Here is a 12,220-nt window from a genome sequence, read left to right on the forward strand (position 1 = left end):
CAAAGCTGTACGCAGAAAGCTCATTTAAAATGCTGTTGGCATTAAGGCTGTAATATCTGGAAAATTAAACAGGCCAAGACTTTATTCCTTTTTTACCTGCCTCTGAAGACAAAATCATGTCAACAGCACCTACATTTAACTGTGTTTATGCTTCGTGACTTCCTGTACACAATTCCCTTTCCCAAAAGCTTTTCTGTTGCCAAAGGAAAATGGAAAAGAATTAACACAGGGCTGGTTTTAGTGGGGCAAAAAGACATGATTGGTTTTCCAAACCCTAACCTCATTCACCTCCAACATCTACACCTTTCACATCTCCCTTGGCCAAAGTGTATAAGACCAAGCCCCACAATCATCCAGCATCATTCCTGCTCCTGTGGAAGAGGGGTGGCAGGAATGTCTCTCCTCCATGCAGCAGCAACAAACTGGGATACTCCTTAAAGAGAAGAAGTCTCCAAACACCTTGAGCACTCTTCACATATGTGAGGGTTCCAGTTCCCCTTCCAACACTTCACCTCCCCCATCAGTTTCACTGTCAGATTACCAATGACTTTGCTTCATCCCATGGGTACTTACAATGAAATCTGGACACAAATACTACCCTGAAGGCTCTTACTACAGATCCCTTCATACATAATTTGCTGGAGGCCAGAGGACTGGCCTCAAATAAGCCTTACAAGAACAAAAGCTATCCTATTAAAAGGTCATTTGCCTTTACTTATGTATGATCTATTAAATTTGTATATCCAGTTTTGCTGGAAAATGGAAAAGTTTTTTTTCTGCTGAGGTTTTCCTACTTTACCAATTATAAATGCAAGGAAAGCATGTTCTACAAGTAGAATTTAATTTATTTATGAATTAGTTGACTAATAAAATGAACTTACAAGGAAAGTGCATTGGTTCTTGAAGAGTGTCAGACTTTATAGGGCACATTAGAGTTATACTGGTCATTTACTACAGGCATTTGTTTTAAATTGCTGCCAAGGTTATCTATAGACAAATTACAGCAAACGTGCTTGTTCTTAGGGAGAGACATTTTCCACTCCAGATTAAAATGCGAAATTAGTCTTGAGTTGGACTAACTGCCTCTTTTCCAGACCACAGCACAAGGATGTTTCTCTTTTAACACACAATTCCTTTCAAAAGAAAAACAAACAGACCACAAACCTGAGTCTGAAGATAAATAAATGGGTAAGACTCACAAACACTAAGTGCATACCTTAATCACAGAGACAACTAGCTGTGCCCTGATGAGTTATATCTCATGAACAGAGGACAAGCAAACCTCAGCTTTTCAAAACCTTTGCTGTGTCTGAAGTCCAAAAGGTAACTATTCTTTTAAAACCAAGCTATGTTTTACCCACTTCAGATTCTTTTTCACCTGTAAAAAACGTGCAGCTGTGAGGCTCTCCGAAGAAGATACAGGCTGAAAGTATGGGCAAATCAGGATAAATTGCAATTTAAATGCTGCAAGTGTACAAGTCTTTGGGCTTTTGGAGAGTGGTATTTTTAGACTGAGGTCTGAAGAATTAGTCTAGGACAGCAGGCTAGACAGGGCAGCAGAAGGGGGAAACGTCAGCGTGAAAGGCTACAGATAGCTTGAGCTGCTGCAAGTGCCCAAATGTGATTCTTTCCAAGCAAATAAATTTGCAGTCTGCATCTGTTCATGGCTTTTCACTGAAGATGAGAAAATCATCTCTCCATATGTAAGATACAACCCAGCGCATTAACAAAAGGCACAGAGCAGTCTTTTCAGATAAACCAAAGCCATTTGAAAAGAAGAAATTACGCTTATGAAATACCATTGAGAGCTTTCACCTCCCTGTCTTACCAAAGTTTCTCTGAGAAAGAGACTTTAAAATAAAACTTAAGTTGGGAAAAACATTTGACACAGGGGTACTGGGTTACCGAATAAGGTAAGATTGCTTGTTGTTCTTGAAGAACTACAAACTCTCCCAAATATTCTTCAGCAAGCAAACAACTACCAGAAGATTTTAGCCTGGAATCTGTCCTCATCTACCTTCTAGCTACCTCATTTTTAAGGTGTGAGAAACTTCTCCACTAAAACTACAAAGTACAAAATAGTGACAAATTGACATCCTGATTTTTTCTTTTTAAAGCACTCAGTGGCGTGGCAAAAGTTTCTTCAGACCATTTATGGCTTTCTCACTTTTCAGAGAACAGCCAGAAGTGCCACTGCAGTGACTCCTGGGAACACTACAAAGGCAACCAGGGCACAAAAAGTCAGCATGGTGCTAAGTGACATCAGTAGAAGCAAGCACACATTTGCAGACCAGCCAAGCTTCTTCTAGGGAGGAACATCCAAACCAAGGATGCCAACCCCAAGCTGTCCTTCCTCCAGAGCAAAGGCAGAGGTTGGAGAGCCAAGGCTACCAAGCACCGCAAAAAACCACTGGGAGGCAAGACAGCACTTTACAATCTGTAAATGGGAAGGCTCTCATTGTTCACAAGTGTACTTAACTTTCCTTATACTGGTTCCTGAAATGCTGTTTCTTCTGTTATCCTTGTGTGCTGCATTTAAATTAGCTTCTCAGTTCCTGAATTAAACTCCTTTATTCAGGCAAAGCACTAAGTAGTTAATGGACTGTTAGTAGAGAGCAATTTTGAAAGCTATCTTTGAAATGTATTATTCAACTGAGACAAGTCTCATTTTACTATTTTACCATTTCTCAGTTTTCAAAAGGCAGCATAAGGGTGTTAGCATTTTACTACGTGAGAGACAAATCAGATGGAAGCCCTTTGGGACACAGCTTTGGTGTGGTTTCTCTAGAAGATAAAGACCCAGCAGGCAAGTGAGATTTTGTGGTTGTTGCACCTTTTGGATAAATTTGGCTGCCTTAACTTCAGGAACCACAAAGCAGACAGTGCTCTGCTGCCAAGAAGGGAATGTTTCAAAATAAAATGACCCAAATTATGTGCCTGCATCTCTCTACAGCTCCTTTGAAGGATTCATCAACACCTCTGCACAGCAGGAGTGAGAACCCCCCATGCTGACCCAGGGCAGAACCAGCACTGCCATTCCCCCCCTCTAGTCAACACCTGCAAGAGTTCAGTGTCAAGAAAAAGAAAGAAATAGGTATCTCCCAGTCCCCTCTAGTGGCTGGTTCACCAGGAGAGCAGCACTGACTCCTCCAGGTCACAGGACCGAGGGGTACTAAATCCAATGCATAAAACCTGTCACTAATGTGGATGGGGATGTGCTGAGTCCCTTAGAGCAGTGTAAGTGTCTCACGTGTTCTTCTTCCTATCCCTTAGCATTAAGGAAAGGACACATTCCCTTTTTTCTGTTTCTGAAGCACAGGAGCCTGTCAATCACAGGGTGATACTCAACACAGCTCCATGCTGTGCTGCAGCTGTTTTGTCATATTTGATGTCTCCAGTTACTCAGCAGCATTTCTGAGGGTAGTTAAGATAAACTCCCCAGCACAATTATCTGTAAAAGCAATCCCTTCTCATCTCACCAAGAGGAACATCATCCGCTCTGCTCTTGCACAATCTTTCATTGCTTCTCTGGGTAACTCAGTCAAGCTTTCTGCCTGAAAGCAGGATCATATGGGAGCTCACAAATATCCTTCTCCATTCTGCCACAGACTCACAGACAACGTGAGCACAACCCATCCCAACCCCTCTTCCTTCACAGTAAATTTGACATCACGGACAACTCCGCAGTGGCTCCCTGTCCCCTTGGGAACAGGGCTCTGCAGGAGTGCTATTCCCCTTCTGTCGAAGCTAAGGGTATATATTAATCCATCTAAATTCCTGGAAGAGGTTTATAAGCCATCTCCATCATGCTGCTCTATAGCTATAGTTACATTTTAGACAGCAAAAGCAATAAGCAAGCCTTCAAAAAGTTGTTGCAGCAGCATATCATTTCAGCAGAACCTTTTGATGCCAGTCAGAAATATTGTTTAATGCATACTTCCAGGGGAATAGTCTTTCTTGAAAGACAGACCGTTTGGCTGAATAGAAGTTCTGTAAAACTAATTTGCAGCTTGGCATTTTGCACACAAGCTAAAGGTCAGTAAAAACCACTCTTACGTGCCAGCATGGACAGCCATCCATTGCTTTTCAGAGGGCACAAGTATTCTGAAGGTGTAGTGAGTAAGGGCTCGCCTGGTAAGGACAGGAGGGAGCTGCAGAGGGAGCTGCAGAGGGAGCAGAGCAATTACTCCTTTGTAATTATTTTGATTAACTCCCCATGTGGACACACACCCACTGAAGAGGTGGCAGAACAGTCATTCCTATTGTTGTAACATTCAACTTCTCTTGTAAACAAGCCCCCAAAATAAGTTTCTAGCTTGCAGCATGAAGAAGAGAGGCTTTAGACAAAACATGCTTCAAAATGTTCTCACTACTGCACCTGGCGTGGTCATATCCTGCTGCCAAGGCAGGGTACAGCAGCACTATCTTCCACCTGCTCTTTTGTCAAACAACATTCGTTTCTTAGAATTTAGAACAAAACATCTTTGATACTACGTGAAGATGGCATTTATGCTGAAACGCTGCAGGCCAGAAGTAAAGAAGAATGGATACCTTCAAAGAATTAAAGATTTTCATAGATTAGACAGCAACTCTGAAGAGCTGGACTAGCTTAATGCACCCCAGGCTACAGGGCAGTTGAGCATCATGCTCAGAGTCCCTAAGGCTTTAAAAAAAGTGAGAAAAGTATCTTGAGCAAGAGTCAGAAATTACTTTTACTGATGTTCGATAAAAGTCTTATTCTTGAGTAATTTAAATCTGTCAAGTTGTGTTGAAAGTATTCCCAATGAGCCCAGGAGGCACATGGACTCCATTATCAAACTCAGTGATACTAAGAGAGAAAAAACACATCAACCAGTATCTGATTGTTCCCAGGTAGCTGCTGAGGTTAAGCACACAAGCCAGCAGATGCCTCAAAGGACACCGGAGAGCACAGAAGAGCTTTTGAAGTTTATTCCTAGTGGCATCTTTCTTCAGCAATACCTGCAGATGTTTGTTCCTTGCCATTTAGCATCAACAGGAACAAAAAAACCTCATGCAAAAACAGCACCAAGAGGACATGGTTAGTAAGACATAACCATGAACACAGGGTATGACCTCAGGCTGCTCTGTGCAAACCCTCTACTTGCTGGAAAACCATTACCTGCAGGAGTAGGCTGATGACCTTTAATGCATTTTAGTTAAGATAGATCAGTCCTGTTTGAGTGCCTTTGGTTTTCATTAGGAAAAGGTGCCAGGGATCAGTTTTGTTGTCATTGTGAGCTTTTTGCTTGTCTTTTGTTTGCTCTTTTACACACAAATACGCAGGGTTTCATCCTAAAAGTCTTCACCTAAAAGGCATGTTATATTCACTGGTGTTTTCTGAGAAGAAAATAAACCTCCAGGCTCTAAGCAATGAGTCAAACTGTCCAGCAGGACGGTCATGCCCATGCCATCATCTCCCTTACTCCTTATCCCCATCTCCAATTCACAAATCAAGGTAACACCATAACATGCTCACAATATGTGGAATACCTAAAACTGTGTGGGCTATGTAACACCAGCTGCTGGGGTTTTAGGTGCTTCCTTCGTATATTTTTCAAATATTAAATAAAATGGTATTTAAAATCATTAAAATAAATTGTAGAAAGCAAATTTACTGCAGAATTTTCTATTTGTTTCAGCATAATTGAAAACTGCCTTTTGCCTCTCCCTGCCTTAATTTAACTGGGGATAATTTCATTTTAATTTGTACCATCTTACCTCAATCAATTTGTTGGCATGTTCACGGAAAACCTGGGCATATTCTTTAACTTCTTTTTCGTTCCCATTCTTGGCAGCTTCAATCAATACTAAAAGTGGAACATTTGTTTCCAGAAAAGAGTCTGATACGTGGTCCATAACAGCTTTGCGGAGCTAAAATAAAAATAAAGGGATGAGTTATTTTTCAGTAGTGTTCCACTGCTGCTTTCCTTTTACAATAGTCATACAGAAAGCTTAAGAACTTTTGTCTCTGATCCTTTTTCCTTTGTGTGACCAAGGCTTTCCCTGCATTAAGTCTTGTCTATACATTTTTGGCTTCAATTTAAATTAAATCTCCTTAAAAAAAAATAAAAAAAAAATTAGTTATATAAGTGCAACTCACCAGTCTGGCCACAAATATTGATTTAGCAGCTCATATTGGTTTTGCCTGAGTAAATTTGCTGTTTTCCCTCAGCTGATTAAACAACATGCTGATTTAACTTCTATTTTTCTTTTTCTTTTTTTTTTTTTAATAAAAACATTTTTCTACAAACTTGTTCCCTATTCCCATTTACTTGAAAAGGCAAATATATTGCTTTAAAAAAACAAATGGACAAAAGACTGATGATGCATACAGTCCTCAAAGAAAATAGGCTCTCGGAGATGAATAGCATGAAAATTACAAAATGTACCTGATTATGTTCTAAACCCATAAAGAGAAAAAAAGAGAGTTGGTGGGGGTTTTGCTGATTTTTTATTTTTTAAAGCTCTCTTGCAGGGAGGGTGACTAAGAATCTAACATCTTTGTTACACAGTTAACAGGGGATTACATTTCCACCCCATGCTTCAAAAGGCAGCAAAAGGCAAGTCCACTGCCCACTAAGAACAAGCCAACAAATAACACATATCCAAGAGGGCAATCATGCCAAAACACACACATTTATCTCTACACCCATCAACTTCATGCATTAATTACCTGTCTGCGCAGATCTCTGGTCTTTTTGGTCATTTTATCAATTGCAGAGTTCAGTGCATCACTCCTTTCTTTGCGTCCAGCCTGGAAAAGAAGAGGCACAGAGGTGAATGGGTATTCAGGGTCTCAAGGTGAATCCAGGATTGTTCAGTTCAACTACACCGTCAGCTCTTTGGTTTTTTAACAAAAGTCAAGTCTCCACCTCCCTGGTAAAGCACTCGCTTGGTTGGTTTGGGCAGCACAGGAACATCTGGCATGGTAAGGTTTTACTTTTGACACTTTTCAGCTTGCCTTTAGAAAAGGAGGATTGTTTCCTAAATCTACACATCGTTTTGCTCTCCATCAGCCAGAGGTTACATTCAACCTCGAGTTCCAGACTTCCCTTTTCTGCCAGCTCCATCAGCCACCCTGTGGGTGTCACTGCGTGGAGCCTGGCACAGCTCTGCTTCCACCCTCAGTTTCCCAGTGCCTGAGCTGTCAGGATCACCCAAGGTCAGAGGACCCCACACAAACACCTCACACCTTGCCTTCCACCTGCAGGCACCAGCACCACGAGCTGCCCAAAAGGGCACCCGACCCAACAGTGCTCCTGCACACACCTTCACCCCAGCTATCACAGGGACTGCTCCTGGCCAGGCAGTCAATAGCCCCAAACCAATTATTATTAAGGTAAAAACCTCAGGAAACATTTGTCAGGGATGAAACCAAACATTTCACAGAGGTATCCAGGTCCACCCCCCTTGAGCTGGACTGCACCAAGGTTTGATCCAGCACGTTCAGAATTAGCCCTGGTGTTAAACTGAGAGTGAGGGGCCAAGGAGCAGTGGCAGTTTCTCTTTTTAAGCTGATGCTGGGTCAATTTGTATCAAATTGGGAGCATTACATAGAACACTGGTGGTGGCCTGGTTTTACTGGGAGTGTTTTTCCTGTATAATACAGCTCAGAGTTTTGAAACACACTTTATGCAACCACAATCCAATTTCTGAAGTTCTGAGCTACGATCAATATAATTATCCTGTAGAGAAGAAAAACCATTTAGCAGCACTAAAGTGTGAGCACGCCAGTTATCAATTCTCCAGGTGACAGCCTGGTTTGAAATACCTGGATGGGCAGCCTTTAATCTGAAACACAGAGTCCACTCTACAGCACAAATAAAGTTTAAACAAAACTGGAGGGGTGGGAGGGATTGCTAGGATGTTGTAACATCATTATAGTTTAATGAATTATTGAAGATTTGTCACAAAGTAATCAAGTAATTTAATTCTCATCACAAAAGGTAACTGAAAAGTCACTGAAATTAAAAACCAGGAGCTCGCTCTGACTACACCACATCCTTCAGCATGCGGATTGTTGACCCATTCTTCACTCCACACTCAAAAATCAAAGCTGAAGTCTCTAAATAAAGTGAAGATTAATGTTATTTATTTATTTGACTGTGAACCATTGCCATGCTTGGCAGATACTACAACCAACAGGCTGCTGGGCTAGATAGTCTTGCAACTGAATGTGCTTGCTTGGTCCTAAGCAGGAGCTCTGAGGGTGCTGGTGGCACTTCTAGGTGCAAAATTTTGACTGATTCACCCAAAAATCTGAAACCTGCCACCTGGAAGTGCACTCACTAAAAATCCAGCTCTGAGACAGAAACCCAGAGGTGCTGACACTTTCTGGTGCTCTCATGCCTACTCACCTATTGCAACGAGACCTTTTTACCCAATCCATGGCACCCCCCTGAACACATGGGTGTTTTTTTCCAGGAATATCTTTGTATTTAAGATATACACTCATCTATTATGCAGAAAGCCAAATATTCAGCTGTTCCAAGAAGAACGATTTTACTCCTCCCTGGGTGCCCCTCCATCACCACCTTCAGGCAGAGCAGGTGCCCTTCACTTCCACTTGGCTGCCCCTGGCTTCACAGCCCACAGCATCCTCAGTGTACACAGACCTGACACCTCCTGGAGGAGAGGGACACCAAGAGATGGCTTCCACTAATGGATGTTCAAGTTCATGAGACCAGACTACACCCTACAAAGCATGCAAGCCACACATTAGAGCCTAAGCAGTGCCTGTTTCAGACTTGCTCTCTTCCTATTAAGCTACACCACACATTAGCACAGAAAGAGATGTATAATCTAAACCCATTAGATTTTAGCAAGGCAGCTCCAGTTCATTTCCAGCTTGTTGGCATTCAGAAATTTCAGTACAGAAGCTTGTCAAAAGTATGAAAAGAATTTCCTTCTGAGGGTTTCAGTATAAAACATCCTCTTGATTAAACTAGGGCAATGTAACAGCTCAGTGGATCTAGCCACTAATCTTTCCTTAGGGCTGGTGAAACAGGGTGGGGAGAGAAGGGTGAACTCAGTGAAGACCCACACACCTGCAGCTTCAGAATAGAACCTTCTTCTCATTATCAACTGAAAGCATCACAGCCAATTCAAACCAAGGTCCTGGCCCAGACACAACAATGCCAGCTTTTGCCCATCTAAAGCTTCTAAACTTTTGTTTGTTTGTTTGTTTTTTCATAAAATGAAACATATTTTTACTATGGGGCCAACTATGCCCTATGAGGTCCAAGTGGAGGCAGTGGTCACTGGAGTCCATGAAGAACCCACTTAATCACAACAGTCACTTATTCCAGGCTCCCACACACCCCAGGAATTTTGTCCACACTACCAGCTCAAACAGGACTTGTTGAGCAGTTACTCTCTCTAAAGTAATAAATCATGTTATTTTAAATACTTCAAGTGACAGCTTACCACCTCTGGGTAATTCATTCCAGTAACCAATTACCCATAGTAGTAAAAAAACCTGGCCCTTGTTTCTAGTCCAAACTTCAGCTTAGAAGCCAGCTAATGACCCAGCAGCACAACGCATGCCAGTGCTATCACAGCAGTGAAGCCCAAGTTTGCAGATTACTAATGGGATTTCTAGATATTCACCACAAAGCTCTGCTAAGGGGATCACAAGCTCTGCAGCCAATTGTACAGTAAGATAATAGTAGATTTAATAGGGTCATGTTGACCATGTCAGTCATTTTGCAGCATGATACCGCAGCTCTGCCCAGTATCACGGATAATAAATTTATCCACAGCATAAATTTACTTTAAATTAAATCAGATCCTTACCAAAGAGACTAAAATTGGTGTTAAAAATTGCTCATATCCCCTGCTCCCTGTAATTGCTACCCTGCTTGGGAAGCAACACAAGCAGTCACTGTCACATCCTGGCTGTGCCAGATCCCACTGCCATCCCCACTAGGGTTTGTTTTAATGGCTTAAAGTAAAGAAAGAGCATTTGTATAATGGGAGGCAAGTGGAATTGCCATCTCTGTCATAAAGAATTCCTTTTGTAGGCCTGCCATCTGAGTTAAAACAAAAAAACCTGAACAACTGAACCAAGCTTTTCCTGCAGCTACTGATGTTAAAATCTAACTCCAAGTTAGGTAACAGGGAGGGGTGGTGGCATTGTGTGAACACTGTCTTAAAGCCACCAGGATCACACATTTCACATTAAGTTACTTGAAGTTTTTATAGCTAAACATCCAAAACCTACATAGTTACTCTCAATGTTTCATCATTGGTTTGGGCTAAGCTAAACTTAGAGAGCTTCTAAGAGAAATGGTGCCTCCTACCCAGCACCTGCTCCCAGCAGAGCCCAGCATCCTTCCTCCACAAACCATTCAGATGGGAGCCAGATGTGCCACCACTGCCCTGCCTGCCACCCACCACCAAATCCTCTTAAAAAAAGAGGTTTTGCTGAAAGATTTCTGCTTCTGTGAAAGGTCTCCTGAGCTGTCTGTACAACAAGCAGCCCTCTGGTTAATGATGGCAATTTAGTAAGTGCAAGAGCAGTGTTTGGCATCCCTTCCTCTGGGCAGGACTGCAGAGGCAGCTGTATGCTGAGCAATGCCTGGTGGGGAGGCAGGAGATTTAGTGCTCAGATCCACCTTGTCACATGCTTCATTTTTGTCTTGACACCCGGCCTGATTACATGTCTGCAAAGGAGAACCCTCCAGACTCCTCTCTTCCCAGAACTGCAAACAAATCCCAGATACAGCAGTGCTGATGGGAGACCAGGAAGGGTAAGCAGCAGGGTGTGACATGGGAATTCCAGCAGTGTTTTCTTATCAGAGACCTGAAGGTTATGGAAGCAGGACTATCTGCTGGCTTGTTGGGGGAAAAAAGTCTCCCCTGGTGAGCCCATAGCTTGACAAAGCATGAGGGCTCCATGGCATCACCCAGGCTCCATCAAGACCCTCAACCAGAACCAAGATGCCTGCAGAGCATGCCACACCATGCCACCAACACCAACATTGTCCCTCCCCACTGTCATGCTGGCCCCACGCTCCCCTCAGTGCCCAAAAGAGGGGCAGGATTGCTCCTGCACTCCTGGGACAAACAGGAATTATAATGTGCAACCAGCACCAGGGGCAGAGAGTTGCCAGCCAGGGAGGTGACAGTCACCTCACTCTGCTGCACTTTGCTCTCGGGAAGACACCACCAGCCAACTGGTCCCACAGTCCCATCCCTCTCACCACTCTGGCCTGAAGGACCTCTCCAGCAAGCCTGCTGAGGTGTGGATGATGCTTCACCTTGGACATGCCTTTCTCTTGTGTGTCCACTTCTCCCTGCTACCCCAGCTGCATGGGCAAATGCACAAGAACATGCACATGGTAACACTCCAGCCACACGTCTGTGCTCTCCTCCTTCACCTGACCCAGAACAAAGGTTGTCTCTTCGCAAAAAAGCTGAAAATTCTCCTGTGATCCCTGAGGTGCAATGGCCCAGCAGAAATGAACACCATGGTTTCTTCAGGCAGAAGGGCTGAGCTTGTCTGTTTGTGTGGTGCAGGGCAGCCTTAGTTCTCCTGCAACTCCAGGGCTTGCCATCCTCCAAGAAAGTCGTTCAGCCCACTCTCCATCAAGTAAAATTAGCTTGTTCAGTGTTCCTAATACACTAGGAAGCTTTCCACAAGATGTCAGCCTAACTAAATGACAAGGCTGGCCTTGGGGTGCAATTCTAGTAGGTAGACCAGGAAAACCAGTTCTGCTGCTGCTGCTGGAGGAACAGGGTAAGGGAGAAGCCCCCGCCAGCATTATTTGGTCCAAGCAAGCTTCTTCCTTGGGAGGACATGGCATTCCCTCTCTCTCTGAGCTGCATGTGATGCTCTGTGTTACCTCAATGTGCCCATTCTGGCAGAAGTCCCCAGGTGATCTCAGCCGTGGTTTTCCTTGCACGCACACGAGTTTCCAGCCTTGGGAGAAACGCAATAGCCTGAGTTTCGTGGACAGATGGGGTTTATTCCCAGCCTATTACCTTGACCCCCCCTGCCCCCTGGAGCAGCTCCTGAAGAACGAGGTGAATATTGCTCCAGACTGAGGAGAAGCTGATGCATGCTTTCAGCATCATCTGATGCTTCATGACAAGCGCAGGTAAAAACATATTTTGCTACAGAAAGCACCAAAGAGGTTCCCATCAATGATTTCCCAAACAGAAAACTCACTGGCAAGGTGCTAAATAGCCCTGGTTT

At 43.4% G+C, this 12,220-nt stretch overlaps 1 protein-coding gene across 1 annotated transcript in view; it reads right to left on the reverse strand.

Annotated features, from left to right (window-relative positions):
* Nucleotides 1-12,220, reverse strand: part of CTNNA1 (catenin alpha 1) — a 112,467-nt gene that overhangs the window by 40,325 nt on the left and 59,922 nt on the right. The window contains exons 8-9 of the mRNA XM_030458878.1: nucleotides 6,695-6,775; nucleotides 5,740-5,892 (exon numbers count right to left, since the gene is read on the reverse strand). Of these exons, the coding sequence (XP_030314738.1) occupies nucleotides 5,740-5,892; nucleotides 6,695-6,775 (234 nt within the window). The remainder of the gene's footprint in view (nucleotides 1-5,739; nucleotides 5,893-6,694; nucleotides 6,776-12,220) is intronic.

Source organism: Calypte anna, chromosome 13 (genome assembly GCF_003957555.1).
Source record: "Calypte anna isolate BGI_N300 chromosome 13, bCalAnn1_v1.p, whole genome shotgun sequence".
NCBI lineage: Eukaryota > Metazoa > Chordata > Aves > Apodiformes > Trochilidae > Calypte > Calypte anna.